The sequence below is a fragment of the Heptranchias perlo genome, chromosome 12, assembly GCF_035084215.1.
Source record: "Heptranchias perlo isolate sHepPer1 chromosome 12, sHepPer1.hap1, whole genome shotgun sequence".
NCBI classification, from domain to species: domain Eukaryota; kingdom Metazoa; phylum Chordata; class Chondrichthyes; order Hexanchiformes; family Hexanchidae; genus Heptranchias; species Heptranchias perlo.
Window position 1 is genome coordinate 51167176 of NC_090336.1, and position 18402 is coordinate 51185577.

Genomic DNA, 18402 nt, shown 5'->3' on the forward strand with positions numbered 1-18402 from the left:
GGAGAGTATTCCATCACACTCCTGACTTGTGCCTTGTTGATGGTGGAAAGGCTTTGGGAAGTCAGGAGGTGAGTCACTCGCCGCAGAATACCCAGCCTCTGACCTGCTCTTGTAGCCACAATATTTATATGGCTGGTCCAGTTAAGTTTCTGGTCAATGGTGATCCCCAGGATGTTGATGGTGGGGGATTCGGCGATGGTAATGCCGTTGAATGTTAAGGGGAGGTAGTTAGACCCTGTCTTGTTGGAGATGGTCATTGCCTGGCACGAATGTTACTTGCCACTAATCAGCCCAAGCCTGGATGTTGTCCAGGTCTTGCTGCATGCGGGCTTGGACTGCTTCGTTATCTGAGGGGTTGCGAATGGAACTGAACACTGTGCAATCATCAGCGAACATCCCCATTTCTGAGCTTATGATGGAGAGAAGGTCATTGATGAAGCAGCTGAAGATGGTTGGGCCTAGGACACTGCCCTGAGGAATTCCTGCAGCAAGGCCCTGGGGCTGAGATGATTGGCCTCCAACAACCACTACCATCTTCCTTTGTGCTAGGTATGACTCCAGCCACTGGAGAGTTTTCCCCGATTCCCATTTTACTAGGGCTCCTTGGTGCCACACTCGGTCAAATGCTGCCTTGATGTCAAGGGCAGTCACTCTCACCTCACCTCTGGAATTCAGCTCTTTTGTCCATGTTTGGACCAAGGCTGTAATGAGGTCTGGAGCCAAGTGGTCCTGGCGGAACCCAAACTGAGCATCGGTGAGCAGGTTATTGGTGAGTAAGTGCCGCTTGATAGCACTGTCGACGACACCTTCCATCACTTTGCTGATGATTGAGAGTAGACTGATGGGGCAGTAATTGGCTGGATTGGATTTGTCCTGCTTTTTGTGGACAGGACATACCTGGGCAATTTTCCACATTGTCGGGTAGATGCCAGTGTTGTAGCTGTACTGGAACAGCTTGGCTAGAGGCACGGCTAGTTCTGGAGCATAAGTCTTCAGCACTATAACCAGGATGTTGTCGGGGCCCATAGCCTTTGTTGTATCCAGTGCACTCAGCCGTTTCTTGATATCACGTGGAGTGAATCGAATTGGCTGAAGACTGGTTTCTGTGATCGTGGGGATATCGGGAGGAGGCTGAAATTATCCAAAAGTTGCTGTCCAAGTTGCGCCGCTCCACCGTTAGCTTCATGAAAACTGTATCTCGCTGACTACCTCACCACTGAAATACAGTGAACGGAGTGAAGCTGCTGTATTTGGGCTGTAAATACAAACTGAACTCGCCACAGAAAGTTAAGTCTTATCCATTCCTGTCTAAGTACCCTTTTAACAACATGATAAATGTCAGGAACTGCCATTCAACCTAACTGGCACTGAAAATTAACTATTCCAAATGTGATGTCTCATTCCTGTAGGTTTTAATTTTTGGTGGAGATTTAAAAATGTAAAATTTTAAATTTCTTAAAAAACTTTTCCTTTTGGTCTTTTTTTTTCCTTCTCTTACTCCAATCTTTCTTGCCCTCTTTCTTTTTCTGTACCTGATTTGACATTGAATTCACCCTCTCTAATTTACACTTCCTTCTCAGTCCTTGCACTGTTAATTTCGCAATCCTTAAATCTGATTGGTTAAGGAGATACACAGTTGCTTGCCCTGTTCATTCAGGTCCCAGATGCCCTGTTTCCCTCGCTGTGACGTTATCAGCTCGCACTTTCAGCAACTTGCCACGCAAATAATTTAAAAACCTTATTGTGCAAGGGCAAATCTAACTAACGAATGCTGTTAGATGCCCTGCTACAGCAAATTATGGCCCATTGTTAATTCTTTTTACTCCATTTAGGATGGGAGGTTGCTACCAACAGCAGTTAGTGGTAAGTATTGTTAAAATGGTGGCACACACCAAAGTTGGTGGTGTTTAGCCGCACTTCTGACAGCAATACAAATACCATGTAGTGTGTTATCGGAAGCAGGTAAATTAATGGCCGCCTGGAACCTAAGGTAGCCCGCAATCTCTGTACAGACCAGTGAAGCAGTTTTGCCATCACTGGCCTATACAGACCTCACTCATCCAGTAGGAAAGATACTAGCATCAGTAAGACTGATTTGGTCATTTAGTCATTTATCTCATTGCTGTTTGTGTGTAAATTGGCTGCTGCATTTCCTACATTACAACAGTGACCAAACTTCCAAAGTATTTCATTGGCTGTAAAGCATTTTGGGACATCCTGAGGTGGTGAAAGGCTCTATATAAAATGCAAATTCTTTCATTAAGACAACTTGAAAACTTAAACATGAAAATAACTGCACATATATAAACTTGCACACGTACAAGTGCATCTTGTGAAGAAACTGCTCGGCAAAATAAAACCGAGTGGGTTAAATAGCACCAGAACTGGGAACCAGTATTGGAGGGTTACATCACTAAGCAGTTCTTCAATATAAATATGACATTAAATGGTGACAAACAGTATTCATTAGTGTGAAATTCATCTGTTCAGGATGAATGAATCTACTGGTTCTGCATCCAATTTTACAATCTATTTCCAAACACATTTTTTTCCATTAAAGATTAACTTACTTTCTAAAAGGGGAAAAAATAAATAAAACAAGCCATCAGGTGTAGCAATCAGATGCAAAATTGTGGTGTCATACAAAGAGAATGAAACAGACAAAAGAACTCTGAACACTATTTAAAGCAGTGCTACTGAATATAGATACATGGGAATTCCTTAGAAGCTGCAGAGGTTAAGTGAACATGCCAGTAAAATAGCATTTAAGTTTATCCATCAAATATCTGCTGGGTCTCTAGAGTGTTTCATGATGAATTCCTGCATGGCAGCATAGAGGTTCCAGTAACACTAAAAGCAGTCCACTCCTTACCTCAACCAAGAGTGAAGCACAGAGAGACTATGTGAGGAGTAAAACAATGGGAGAGAGAGAGATATATATAAGCTGTACAGCTATTGATAAAATAGACTGCCTAGTGATTACTGTGTAGGATACCTAACAAATAGTTTCAGATTTGGTACATTTTCCTGATTTTGAAAAACATGCAAGCTAAATGTGCTCGAAAAACCTATCTATATGATTTTATGTCCCACTTTTACAAGGCCTTCCTTACCCAAACTCAGTCAGGAAAAGCAATCTGCTCACAGATTTCTACCAATGAATTGTTTATTCAGGCACTAGGAGGTGGAAATCAAGAACTTGGGCAAAATGTTGAATTTTTTTTAAGCACCCCTGTGGGATTGGCCAACATTGCCATCTGCTTCCCAAGGTGTGGCTCAGATAGGAAAGTGGCCATGCGTGTTGTACCATGAACATGCTGTACTATGCAACCGTAACTATAAAAGTGCTTTGAAATGTGCTAATGACAAACATAATAAAAGTTTTGATTGCAAAACTATTCTGCAATTATCCAACTTAACCTTTTACACTTTGACTCATTTCAGGTCAATCTTGTCAAATTCAACTCAAGTACCCGATATTTAAAACTTTAGATGACCGCCAAAAAGCACTGAAGTGATGTGCTAAATTTACATATCAGAATTCGATTTTCTCTTGCTGCTACTCTAAACTTTAATTTGTGTCTTTCTGACGCTGATTTGTGCGTGCAAGTCTGCACAGCATTCTCCAAATTGAAAACAAGTGAAATCAACATACAATTTTTCCAGATCACAAAGCCTCCTGCGGAAAAGGGGGAGAGGAAGAAAGGGGCCAGGAAAGTCTCTTCCAAAAAAGGAAATGAAGCAACATTTTTAGTATATTTTAATAACTACAAAGATACTCTTCCCCAGGCTTTCCTATTACTCATCAGTTCCTAGTAATTTAGTTTCTAACTTGGCCTCCATTATAAGCCAAAAAAGCACAGCCAAGACCTTTTTTCTTTCTAGCATTACAAAGAGATACTAATTTCTTAAAAAAGATGATCAAATTATGATAAATACCTACACGTTTATAAAAGATTGAGACTTCAAGATGAGAACATCCAATTCTGTGCAGGTTCCAAGTACATCCAATTTGTACTTGAACATTAAACAGAACTTTTTTAAAACAAACTTGTGCTCCTAAAATGAATGCAGCAGATTGGAAGCATTGCAGCATACAAGTGTCTGAGATCAGTGCATTTAAAATAAAAATCAAGAACTATCCTTTTTAAATGTATTTTCCACCCAGTTTTATAATAGAATAGCTCAAAATGAGTTCTCAGCTTCACATGTGATAAAGTACCACAAAATAGACTTATTAGCAAAATTAAAGCCCATGGGATTAAAGGAACAGTGGCAGTGTGGATACAAAATTGGCTAGGGGACAGAAAGCAGAGAGTAGTGGTGAATGGTTGTTTTTCAAACTGGAGGGAGGTATACAGTGGGGTTCCCCAGGTATCATCATTAGGACAACAGTTCTTTTTGATTTTGAAAAATATATATTAAACAAACAGGTATAGAGGGTAAAATTTCAAAGTTTGCAGATGACACAAAACTCAAATGTAGTAAACAATGTGGAGGATAGCAACAGGCTTCAGCAGGACAGACAGGCTGGTGAAATGGGCAGACGACACATGGCAGATGAAATTTAATGCAGAGAAGTGTGAATTGATGCATTTTGGAAGGATGAAGAGAGGCAATATAAACAAAATGGTACAATTTTAAAGGGGGTGCAGGAACAGAGACACTTGGGGGTGCATATACATAAATCTTTGAAGGTGGCAGGACAGGTTGAGAAGGCTATTAAAAAAGCATTTGGGATCCTGGGCTTTATTAATAGAGGCATAGAGTACAAAAGCAAGGAAGTTACGCTAAAACTTTATAAAACACTGGTTAGGCCGCAGCTGGAGTATTGTGATGAATACTGGGCACCACACTTTTAGAAAGGATGTGAAGGCCTGAGAGAGGGTGCAGAAGAGATTTACTAGAATGGTACCAGGGATGAAGGACTTCAGTTATGTGGAGAAGCTGAGGTTGTTCTCCTTAAAACAGAGAAGGTTAAAGGGAGATTTGACAGAGGTGTTCAAAATCATGAACAGTTTTGACAGAGTACATAAGGAGAAACTGTTTCCAGTGGCAGAAAGGTCAATAACCAGAGGACACAGATCTACGGTGAGCAGCAAAAGAGCCAGAGGCAACACAAGGAAGTGTGTTTTTTTACGCAGTGAATTGTAAAGATCTGGAATGCACTGCCTGAAAGGGTGGTGGAAGCAGATTCAATAGCAATTTTCAAAAGGGTATTGGATAAATACTTGAAGGGAAAAAATTTACAGGGCTATGGGGAAAGAGCAGGGGAATGGGGCTAAACGGATAGCTCTTTCAAAGAGCCGGTACAGACACGATGGGCCGAACGGCCTCTTCCTGTGCTGTACCTACAATGATACGATGACTCATTCCAACACATACCCTTTATCATTCCTTCTAAATCATATTCTGCTACAACTGATCTATATCAAATAAGTAGAAAATACAATACGTAGCACCTAACATTTTGTTAGTTCAAAGCCAAATAAAACTGTGATTTGACAGCAGTAACACATTTTTCCATTATACCTTTAATGAATTTAGCTCAAGGTTACAAATTGAAAGTATTTTTCGAGTTAGATTTACTGTTCATGATCAGTGGACACAAAAACTAGCCTTTAGTGACCTGGATAATATTTTCATAAACTCAACAGTCAAAGACATGGAAAAAAAATTGTATGCTGGATAAAGCGGCATTACTTGATGATTTAGTTGAAACTTTTTTTAAAAAAACACTTCAAAATATTCCAAAACCTCACCAATATGTTAAGCAATTAGTTTGAAAAATCATACGCTTTACTGAGACAATGTCACATCATTAGAATAGGACATGTGTATGCAGTCCTTGAAACCAGTTATTTTGCGAAACTTTGTGTAGGTGACTGCTTAGAGTATATCTGAACTAGATCCAATAATCAGACTCTTAAAAAGGTCATTGTTAGTATCGTTTTTGTTTTATAAAAAAAGTTATAATGAGGTCTTTTCTCAGAAGGGCATTTTAAATGGATTTTATATTACAGAAAGAGCCATCAACAGATGAAGAGGATTTGGAATACTCGAGTGAAGGTTTAATGAACCAGATTTAGGTGACACTTGACTGTAGCCTTGCTGTAACCGTACTCTTAAAGCTATTGTGTGGAGTCACATGGGTCTCATGCTACAATACAGAATAATAATTAAAAAGCAGCTGGCATTTAAAATTGAGGTCCTATTCCAGTAGAGGAAGTACAATCATGTTAACCATTAGTAGATGGCCCACTTAGAAATGTAATCATTTTCCGAGAACATAGGAACGCTAGAGATTAGTGTACGTTTACCAAGTCCGACCACTAAAATGTATCATTTTTTTCAAAAAAGGGGAAAAAAAATCTATGGTAAGCAAAAGTAAATTCTAGGTTTAGTCATTTCTAGCAAGTGTATGGTACAGTTTTACCTTACTGTATCTGTTACAATCTAGGGAGAACTTTGAAGTATTAAAAGCAAAGATCTTGAATTTATCACATCCTCAGAATGCCTCCAAAGTACTTTGCAGCCAATGAATTACTTTTTGAATTGCAGTCACTTATTTTGTAGGCCAACATGGCAACCAATTTACACACAGCATACGGGATAACTAACTGGTTAAAATGAAGATTTGACTATTTTAAAAAGGATGAACTACTAAAGGGAAAATACATAGTTGGATACTTTTGAGGTCACAAGTGACAAACATTTTATGGCATGTGAGTGGATTTCAGCCAAAGTCAAAAGTGGAAACCCTGAGGTTCATTTCATCCTACACCATATATATATATATTCAATTACCTTCACTCCATTCTTTTCTATGTTTTGTACTGATGACATTTTACTCATTCCTTTCGATAGGCTTTCCATGGTGAGGTCATTCTCGGGTAGAAAATACTGGTAAATATCATAGGTCAGCCTCCATCTGGTGTGAGCATCTGTCTTAACATCACAAGCAGGAGGCAGCATTCCTCTATAAAATGCAAGCACACGAAAAATATTTCTCTGAACATTAAGTTACCAGTCAGTTTAACCAAACCACATGCTTTCAGTACAAATATGCCTTTGAAAAAATGGTTTTGAATATTTAAACTTTAGGCCCATATTAAAAAACTGAGCAGCATCATATTTTTCTATTTCTTCCCCTGCCCCTTTTGGAAGTTGCAAGCCAGAAAACACAAACTGCATTCCTCTTATTGCAAACCAATATAACCATTGGCTTCACCAAACAGCAATTCCACGAGTGAGCAACCAGTAAGTGCATCAAACCCATTACCTCCACCACCTAGAAGGACAAGAGCAGCAGGCACATAGGAACACCATCAAGTTCCCCTCCAAGTCACACACCATCCTAACTTGGACATATAATCGCCGTTCCTTCATCAACACCGGCTCATAGCCCTGGAACACTCTACCTAACAACACTGTGGGAGTACCTTCACCACACGGACTGCAGCGATTCAAGGCGGCGACTCAAGGGCAACTAGGGATGGACAATAAATGCTGGCCTTGCTAACAACGCCCATGTCCCAAGAATGAATTTTTTTTAAAATTACCATATGCAAATAGTCAACACAGTTCTAAAAACTCCACATTATGTGACAAAACCTCTCTCAAAAGTCTCAAAACACTGGAATATTTAAAATCATGCAAGTCAAAAAGCATATTTTAAGGAGCACATTTACACAGCTTAAAAGCACAGTATCACCATCGCATGAGTTAGTAGCTATTAGTGAATGGCAACAATTTCTCTCTTCCAATTGCAAAAACAACAAAAAAATTCCAGTCACATTAGAAACAAAAGGTACTGGAAGAAACTACAGTGACCGAAAGTCTCAGAAAACCAGGATTATTTTCAGTAAACACTTCAAAGCCATTATCTATGTTAGTTGCTGACTGTCCGCCATGTTGCTGGCTTACCTCACTGTGCCCAGGTTAGCTGGTGCAAATAGAACAGCAGTTTCATAAATATTGTACATCAAGTGCAGATTTGGGTCATTTTCTAAGACAAACTCTGTGTTGCAGGCACCAGGTACAGGATCTGAGGGGAAGAGGAAAAATGATGAATCAGTACTATTATTCTATAAAGAGAATATCTGTTCAATTTTTTTTTTAAATTCACATTCCTCAAACACTGGGGGTGAAATTCAACTTCAGCAGGGATACAAAACAGGCAATAGCGTATCGGCCACCCATTATACATCCGGTCAGATTTTCCTTTCCATTGGCATCAGTCAAGGCTGTATAATGGGCAGACGATCGGCTATTGCCTGTTTTGCGCCCCTAAGTTGAAATTCACTCCATCGTCTTTTTACTTTCAAAGAACAGCAAGTTTACGAGTAAACCAATGTCCTATTTCATCCCACTGTGCAGTACAAGGACCTCCCTGAGCAGACTGGAAGGCATTCCCATTTGAAGTCACAATGCGACAAGGTATTTCAAATTATCATCAGACCTCAATGACTGCGGACTTGCAGGTAACTTATATTCACAGGACGTTCCTGACAAAAAAAAAGTACATTTATAATCGCACTTTTAATGTAGCAAAACATCCCAATGCACTACGAAAATTAGAGAAGGTGGCTGAAGGCACAGTTAAAGAGGTGGGTTTAAGGAGGCTTTTGAAGGTGGAGTGGAATGTTACATAGCGAAGCGATTTTAAGAGTGTGAGCAAGATAACTGAAGGCTGTGCTACCAACAGTGGAGTGGGAAGAATGGGGAACACTCAGCAAACTAAAGGTGCAGAATGGGATGCCGTGCTGGAGAAGGATGGAGAGGTAGGGTGGAGCGAGACCATGGAGGGATTTGAAGAGCAAGGATTTCCAAGATGCTGGCATTGCCTAGTGTGAGCTCTGGAAGCTGATTATAAGCAAGTCACCATGCTTCATCACCCAAGGAGAAAGGTGTAGTACCACCACAGAGTTAATCACAGATTTAATGAATATTGGCTCTACATGCACAACTAATCATAGAACCTGGATTAACAATACAAGTAATTTATAATCACCCCCCTGCAAGGGACCACTTTCACTCACATAATGACATCACGTGGGGGGGGGGGGGGCGGGGGCGGGAAAAATTAGAAAGAGAGCAATCGAAAATTTGCATTAGTGGCAATCTAATTGTATTAAAAATGTACACTTTGGAGGGTGGGAGGTAAACTAAAATATATAAATCCTTGTAAAAGAGAGTCAAACATTATCTTCAAATGCTCTTACACAATAGTTCCACATCTTCAAACACAGCAGTGACCTCAGGCAGTTGCACAATTGACACCAGCACCAAAACTGGCATTTATGAATTGCCTAAGATATGTGCAGCCTTTTCCAGACCACGACCCTGATTTTACCCCAGCCCAGCAGGCAGGAACAGGGTGGGGAGAGCGGTTAAAATCACAAAAGATCGACTTACCATCCCCCTCCCGCTGGAAACTCACCGACCGCCATTTTAACTCCAGAGCTGACTAAGGTGACAAACGCACCCACTGGAAACACAAGGCTGCCTCATTATTAAATTGCAAATTGGGGTTCTATAGTATTATTAGGACCCCGATGCGAGTTTAACTGGACGGGTCACAAGCCTCGCCCAGCATCAAACCCACTGAATAAAACCTAGTGGGATTGGCTTCACAAACCGACTGACATGACTGGATGTTGAATTTAAAGGGGCAACCAGGTCATTAGGATCTATATGATATTAAGACTAGTGGGTTTCCAAAGCAGTTCTGAGCTTCCAGTTTGCTTCTTTCTGACTCTCCCCGTACCCTTACTTACCCTGATTAAGCAATTTACTGCTCATCATGGGTGCCATTTTTTGCTTATTTCCTTTGGATGAAGAAGCAGTTGGAGCAAGAGGAGCAGAAATAGCAGCAGCCTCAACAACCAAGACAAGTAGCTGCTGGGCCTGTTAGAAGACAGGTGAGGAGATCTGCTCGCAGAAGGCCTCACCCAGCCCAGAGTCAATGTCTGGAGATATCCGAAGCTGCCCTTCAGAAGGCAGGCTGTTGCTGATCAACGCAGCCTGTTACAACAGGAGTTGCTGCCTGCTTGATCGGGGACCATGCTTTGCCGGTGTTGCTCACTTTAAGAGATGCATTCCCACTTTAATTAGGCCACTGGCTGACCTGCTGCAAATTGCATTGACAAAGTGGGTGGGTTTCCCATTGAGTCAGCGAATCGGGTGGGAAACCCACCCGTGAGATTATAAAGAGGCCCGGGAGTTAAAATACCCCAGGCCCATTTTCTGATGCAGCGGGTGAGTTTCTATCACCATGGTACCCACCCGCCCAAAACCTTCCTGGAGTTAATATCGGGGCCCACATTCTCTTTTTTTAAATCACTTCACAATTTTTTCTGCAGGTGCAGTTATGCATTGCAGAGTAGTTTTCCCTTTGCAAGGACACAAAAGTAACAGTGCTAATCAGGAGTGCTGCAAGGCCCCCGAAGAAGGCAATCTCACATCACTTAGAATACATCCCCGCAACCCACACACTTTATAAACTAATCCAAAAGTTGTGTATAATGGTTAATGTCTCAGACTGGTTGCGATGGTATCAACACTTCCAGTGTTTAACCTGTCGTTGAACATTAACAAACACATTTCCCAACATGCTTGCACTGTATCATTTTGAAGCAGGAAAAAAATCTGAGGAACTAGTATTCATCAGAAAGAGAAAAAAAAAATCAGACCGAGGTTTTGCTGCTGGCCAGTGTGTGACTCACAGTACAACAGTTGTGCAATCTATCAGCGACTTCTTTTCATGTTTCTCTTTACACAGAAGCACTGCAAGATTCTTTCAAAAACCAGCACTCTACTCCTTCTCCTGAAAACTACTGTACTTTTATTATACAGCTTTCATTCTGTTCAATGAAACCAACTTGAAATGCCTTTTTCCACCCACAATCCCGATCGGACAGATATCTGCACTGAGATTAAAATTGGCAGATGAACTGCTTAACATTAAATTGACATTTTATATGTTTCGCCACAAGTCCAGCAGGAGTACCCAAGCCTTCAGCCCGTGGCTCCAAGGCCCTGGCAACTTTGTCCTATTTGTATTTATGGGGGAAGAAATTCCATTTGCACCCAAGACAGTGTAAAGTCAGCGGAGCAACTGCTCAGCACGCTGCTCCGTTCCAGCCTGAGGCCCCAGCCAAATGTGACTTTGGGCTTCATTTAAATGCCGCCGGTAAGCAGTGGGCATCAAATGGACACACCACTGCAGGTCACCAGTCGGGGAGAGAAGGAAATCGACTCCTACACTGAGGCAGGTCAGATCAGTTGGGGGCCGATCAGGGGGAGGGCCTTGAACAGGCCAGCGATTTTTTTTCTGGGGGCAGGAGGACGACTTCTCTGGGCCCACAAAAATAAACACTCAAAATTTCTTGGGCCTTGTTTTTATATAAACAGCCTCCCGCAGTCCCCGACTGCTGGTCAGGCCACAAGGCCTGACACAGGAGGTGGAGTGTGCATGGCGCGTTCTTCGTTCATTCTTACCTGAAATTTGCAATCGGCATCCTACAACTGGCACAGTGCCCCAATTTGCATATTTAAGCAGCTGTGCAGGTCTTTTTCAGGCTGACAGATTGCTCGCCCATTTACAGGCCTCGCCTGAATATGGCAGCGATTAGGCCTTGCATGTCAATGGGGTGGCCCAGGCACATATGACACCCATTAAAACAAAAAGCTTGGACAGTCCTGCACCACAGTTTTTTTTAATAATGAAGGCAAGAAAGCTATACCAGTTTATATACCTAGAGCTGTGTAGGGTAGAGCAAACAGAACTGCTGACACCATTTCCTCTCCAGCTCTAACGTAGAATGTCGCCTTATCAGCAGATGGCTTCAACATCATCACTACCCCAGCACTGGAGCTTGTATAGGATGAGTCTGCAGAAAAGGACTGAGGCACACAGGAAAATGTGTCAATTCCCTTAACATGTATCACTAATAGTTGAGATTGCAAGTCTGCCTAAAATATCAAAAGGTTACAGTGGAACAGGAATCGCACGCTGGGTAACCACCACTGCTAGTTGCTTAAATTAAAATATTCTTAAACTCAGATGTTCAGTGCAACTCAAACTGTCCCCAACAAATCTGGATAGCAATCATAGCTACCAAAAAACTCGAGGATACAAATGATAATACACTGGTTGACAGTTTTGGTTTGTATTCAGAAATCTCTTCTGCTTCTCCGAAGTGTAGACCCAAACCTAATCTTATCAAACTGTCTTGCATTCCAACTGGCTCAAATTTCTGCTCAATTTTATAGTTTCTTTGTAAAGCAAGCAAAGTGGCTCCTCGTCTTCAATTCACAAGTTCAACAACCTAGGTTCATCTAAATATTGTTTCATTTTTTAAAATTAACGTTATTTTGTTTCATTATTGGCACAAAATTTTAGACAATGGACTTTCCAAACTGCAGTACAAAATTGATCATTTTAAAATATGGAGTATCAGTATTTTGCTTCACCTGGTCACCTGTTCAACTCGTATTAATTAAGCGTCAATGCCATTGAGCCCAGTTGGAATAAACCTTTTTTGTTAAAATAAAAATGTAGCTGTACTGATTACTGTTTTTTTTTTAAAAACTAATAGTCAAATTAGTTTGAAGACAAGAAAATCAGGATCCCCACTGAAATAGAGTCCAGAAAAAAAGTTTAGGCAGCAATCTTTTCAACTGCAAGGTGTCTCCCACATATTTTGTAATTATACTATACAATAAGAACACATTACATAAACTTTTATTTCAATAATGGTCTTAAAGGGAAAGCCAAAAACTATAAAAAGCAGATAATTCACGTTGTCATCTCTACTTGGCGGTTATTCATACAAATTAAAGATCAGAAAGACAAGTACAAGTACAGGTGAGGGAGGCCCTTCTAACTTGCTCACCCATAGAGCCGGCGCAGACTTGATGGGCTGAATGACCTCCTTCTGTGCTGTAACCTTCTATATAACTCATCCTTTCATAGACACATTTACTTACCTTAGAGAGTGAGACCGTCACATTCTGTTCGTGAGAGTATACCTGGGTAACCACAGAGGCAGCCTGGTGACTTATGTTTGCAACCACTACTTGTTTACATTCATTAGGTTCCAAACGGACAGAAACAGGCTCCAAAAGAGGAATTTCAATGCGATCTATAGCAAGAGAATTAGAAACAAAATCACATCGCTGCTACTATTTTAAATGAAACATTTTCTCAAGACATACTGCAACAATAAGCAAGATTTCTTCATACAACACATGCAGAGTCATTCAAGTTGGATTATACCTCTACTGCTTGGCACACTGCCAGCAAGAACAAGCTGACACTTTATGTACTTAACAAGCCGAGAGGTGCTGAAGGTAATTTATATAATCTAACAGCTGAATACAGCAAACATGATCCATGACTGCTTGCTTTCAATTGCATCTTAAAATGGATCCTCCAAAGACTATCATGCACTCTTTCCTTAAAAAAAACTTAGCACAAACAGCCTAAAATTCAGTGGAGAGTGTTCAAGCTACAATTTTTGAACTTTTTCAGAAGATTATACTCCAACCAGAGGAGGTTGCCATTTCTCTTGCCATCGTAAGGTCAACTCAGCATAAAAATGCAGCAGAACCAGAAAGAACTTGTCGTGAAAACTTATTTTATTTAAGAAGTAACTTTTTCTTTATCTCAAAATAAATACATAGATGATGGGAAAGAGGGAGAAGACAAAATCAGTAGTTTACAGAAAATATCACTCAACAGATTAGAACCACAGCACCTTAGAGCATAAAATGGACTGAGAGCTCAATTTTCATTTGACCAGGTTTTAAATCTCATAGTATCAAACAAAATGGCTGTGCTAGTCTTGTGTGTGTAGGGATTATGATTGATGCTACATGGTGTGACAAGTGATCATAGTCTTAGAAAATTAAATTCAAGCTACTTAAGCAGGGTACATTTGAGCCTTATAGGAAAAACAGGGAATTATAAAGATGCCAGTGATAAGAGGAAGACATTTTGTGTAGGATTATTATTACAGGATCACTGATAACTATACATGCAAGGGAATAGCTTGTTACATGTTTTAACACAGACAACTACACATATTAAAAATTACCATGCACATTACAAATAACAGGAAATTTCTTGAAAGAATTTCTACAATCAAGTTTACTACCAACTTAATGATGAGCTGATGGTTGAAGTGTGGAAATAAAATGAATATTGCATTAAAAAAAATCAAACCGACAGCAGCTGGGAAGAAACAAGGTGAAAGCCCAAGTTCCACACCTCAAACGCAGACAAGCACTAATTTAGAAAAATCAGCCACTCCAAATTTGTAAGAAAAACTTGCATCAATTACTCAACAAGTCTGAACAAGAACAAAACAGGACAGACATAAAAATTTACTACAAAAGAAATTGTAACACTGTTGAGCGTGTACTTTTATTCTTGTGCAAGTTCATTTCTATTGAAGCATACTGTTAGCGTAAAATTTGGGCTGTTGGGTTAAAGGCAACGATGAAGTGACTATTGGGTACATGGCGGTGGTCTTTACCCTGAAACCACACCGAAATGCGCTTTGTGTAGATTAGACTAACCCTAATTAAAAGCTTAAATATAATGCTTGACTACTAACAAAATGGATTCTGTGACTGTGGGAAAGACAGTTAGAAGCGCTGAGTTTGTACATTCCAAAACTGGCTTACAGTCTGGGAATACAAAAGACATTTCACAACGAACTGATAAAACTATAGAACCAGACTGCGTGAAACAAAGGCATACTGTCTTAAGGCGATAACAGTTGTTCGAACTTAATTGGTTAATGTGTAAGCAGTCCGTTGTTGCCATGTGGGCTTAATTGGTTAATGTGTGTAATCAAGATTAATGATGTAAAAGCTACTGAAAATCCATATTTCAAAGGTATAAAAAAGCATGACAACCATTTTAAAGTTGAGAAAGGTGACTGCGTACACTGCGGAGTGTCCAGCGGTTCTCCCAAAGCTTTGTCCAATAAACTGCATGTTGAATCTTTAAGTCTGACTCTGAGTGGTGATTTTTCCCACAACACATACACAAGGCCAGACTCATCAATGTGCAAACCTAGTGAACAGAACTTGACTTGAAAGTAAAGCTTCAACTGTATTATGTTTATAGGTGTGGATGCAAAGATGGGTTAACAAGCTGAAGCTGTTTCTACGATACCGATTTCAGCCTTGACGCATTAGTAGTGCTCGCACGTCAAATGGTCGTGGCTTCAAGTTCCACTCCAGAGACTTCAGCACATAATCTGGGCCGGCACTTCAATACAGTACTGAGGGAGTGCTGCACTGCAATGTCGGAGGTGCAGTCTTTCAGGTAAGACTTTAAACAGAGGCCCTCTCAGGTGAATGTAAGAGATCATATTACACTATTCAAAGAAGAGCAGGGGAGTTCTCCCAGTATGGCAGCCAACATTTATCTCTCAATCACCATCAATAAAACTAATTAATGTGGTCATTTATCTCTCAGCTGTTTGTGGGATCTCACTGTACACAAAGTTGTTACATTACCCTCCATTACAATAGTGTCTACACTTAAATATTTTATTAGCTATGAAGCATGTTAGAACAGCCTGCCAATGTGAAAGTCACGATATAAATGCAAGTTCTTTCTTTCTAAGTCACTAATATATATTTTAAAAAGTTAAATGAAAGTCACGACCACACACAATTGACGGAAGAAAGTGAAAGGACTGAAGTCGGTCAACAAAAGCTGCAAAAGAAACACAAAGTTCGAGATCCAACAAGTTAAAAAGTTCACAGCCCGTGAGGGGAGCTGCTAACAAGGGGAAACCCACTAACTTCAGGGTGGATTTAAAATGCATAACAAATCTTAGCACCGACTGGAGAGGGGAGAAGGAGGGAGGAAGAGGAGGGAGGGAGAGGGAAGAGGAGGGAGGACGGAGGCTGGGTATCAGCCAAAGCGGATGAGCAGTCCAGACGGGCTCCAACGCGTCCATTGCAGCGTCCAGTAACCTCACCTGGAAGGGGAGTCTGACCCAGGCTCGGCACATCCCCCGGCAGCAGACGGTGAGTGCGGCTCCGGCTCCGGGCAGCCAGCGCTCCGCTCAGAGCGAGCAGCAGCAGCCCCAGACCCGGCACACAGCGCACCCGCATCGTCCGCTCTCGCCGCCGCCCGCCTGTCAATCAAACCTCCGCCCATTCACCAAGGACCGACGTCACATCCCCAGATTTGCATATCGCCCGCCACTGTCACGTCACGTGGTTCCTGGTGAAGAGCTTTCTCTTTCAATCGTGATTTGGTCATTACGGTTTAGGGCCACGTCCCCCAGGTTCAGCTGTTGAATTTGCAGAGGATAAGATGCACTTTCAGAGCCAAAGAGTGATTCATTGGGGTACCCATGATGTGGAGATGACGGTGATGGACTGGGGTTGACAATTGTAAACAATTTTACAACACCAAGTTATAGTCCAGCAATTTTATTTTAAATTCACAAGCTTTCGGATCGACACTCCTCATTGAACCAGGGTTGATCCCCTGGCTTGTTGGTAATGATAGTGAGGGATATGCTGGGCCATGAGGTTACAGATTGTGCTGGAATACAATTCTGCTGCTTCATGGATGCCCAGTTTTGAGCTGCTAAATCTGTCCTGAATCTATCCCATATAGCACGGTGGTAGTGCCACACAACACGTTGGATGGTGTCCTCAGTGCGAAGAGAGGACTTCGTCTCCACGAGGACTGTGCGGTGGTCACTCCTACCAATACTGTCATGGACAGATGCATTTGCGACTGGTAGATTGGTGAGGACGAGGTCAAGTAGGTTTTTCCCTCGTGTTGTGTTCGCTCACCACCTGGTTCACCTGAGGAAGGAGGAAGCCTCCGAAAGCTTGTGAATTTAAAATAAAATTGCTGGACTATAACTTGGTGTTGTAAAATTGTTTACAATCATTAGGGTACGGGAGCATAGTGGTGATGTTACTGGTTTAGTAATCCAGAGGCCTGGAGTTATGAGTTCATATCCCACCACAGCAGCTGGGGAATTTTAATTTTTTTTCTATTAGGCCCCCCTTTTGTGTGCTTAAGAACTAAAACCCAAAGAAACCAAAACCAAGTGTTCAAATTAAAACTTTATTATCCTCGTCCAGGATGCATTCCAGCCCCTGCGGTGCCCACCGGTCGCGGAAAGCCTCAAGCGTACCGGCAGACACCGCGTGCTCCATCTCCAGGGCCACCCGGGCGCGGAGCAACCCACGAAAGAGAGGCAGACAGGCCGAGCGACCGCCCCCACGGACCGCGAGCATCCTGGACCTGTGGATAGCCACCTTGGACAGGCCCAGGAGCAGGCCCACGAGGACGTCCACCGACCTGCCCGCCCCCCTCCTCACCGGGCGGCCAAAGATCAGGAGCGTGGGACTGAAATGCAGCCAGAACTTGAGGAGCAGCCCCTCCAAATAATGGAACAGGGGCTGCAGTCTCGCAACAGTGTACATATGGAACATGGACTCCTCCAGGCCGCAGAAATCACAAGCGGCCCGGGTGTCCGTGAAATGGCGTAACCGCCGGTTGCACGCGACTGCTCCGTGCACCACCCTCCACCCCAGATCCCCAAAGTAACACGGGAGGACCCCTGTATAGAGAGCCCCCCACTGGGGACCCCCGTCTCCGCTGGACGGCAGGATGGCACACCAGGGCGTGTCCGGGCGAGAGACGAGGGCGAGGAAGTGGATGGTGTGCAGGAGCAGCCCGTACAGGAAATCCCTCCGCGCGGTGTGAAACGGCACGGAGGGAATTTCCGAGAGACGGCTCAAGTTGTGAGGCGCGGCCCTCCGAGGGAGGTTCCGGGGTTTGGCGCCGAGGAGGAATTCCGTCCGAACGGGGGTCAGGTCGGACGGGATGGCTCCGCACGCTTGAGCCACCTCCACACCCCCAGTGGAGTCAGGGCCGAGCGCCGATTTCAATGCCTGGATGGCGGCGGCCGCGTCCCCGGCACGCCACGAAGACATGCGAGCGGCGAGCGCCCACGGCTCGAGCCAACCCGACCCACCGCCATCCAGGACGTCCCTGACTCTGGTCACCCGACCGGCCGGGAATTTAAATTCAATTAATTAAATAAAATCTGGTCTTAAAAAAATTAGTATCAGTAATGGTGACCATGAAACTACCAGGATTGTTGTAGACCCACAGCAATGTGGTTGATTCTTAATTGCCTTTTGAAATGGCCAGCAAGCCACTCAGTTGCACAAACATGCTACAAAAAGTCACAATAAGAATAAAACCAGACGGACCACTAGGCACCGGACACAACAAAGGCAAACCAAGCCCAGTCAACCCCTGCAAATTCGTCCTCACTAACATCTGGGGACTTATGCTTAAATTGGGAGAGCTTCCCACAGACTAGTCAAGCAACAGCC

General features: G+C 42.5%; 1 protein-coding gene across 1 annotated transcript in view; it reads right to left on the minus strand.

Annotated features, from left to right (window-relative positions):
- LOC137328026 (transmembrane 7 superfamily member 3-like) overlaps nucleotides 1-16159 on the minus strand; it is a 30360-nt gene extending 14201 nt beyond the window's left edge. Inside the window, exons 1-5 of the mRNA XM_067994095.1 lie at nucleotides 16008-16159; nucleotides 12994-13148; nucleotides 11760-11907; nucleotides 7927-8047; nucleotides 6808-6979 (exon numbers count right to left, since the gene is read on the minus strand). Coding sequence (XP_067850196.1) covers nucleotides 6808-6979; nucleotides 7927-8047; nucleotides 11760-11907; nucleotides 12994-13148; nucleotides 16008-16143 — 732 coding nt within the window. The 5' untranslated portion in view covers nucleotides 16144-16159. The remainder of the gene's footprint in view (nucleotides 1-6807; nucleotides 6980-7926; nucleotides 8048-11759; nucleotides 11908-12993; nucleotides 13149-16007) is intronic.
- Nucleotides 16160-18402: the final 2243 nt, after the last annotated feature.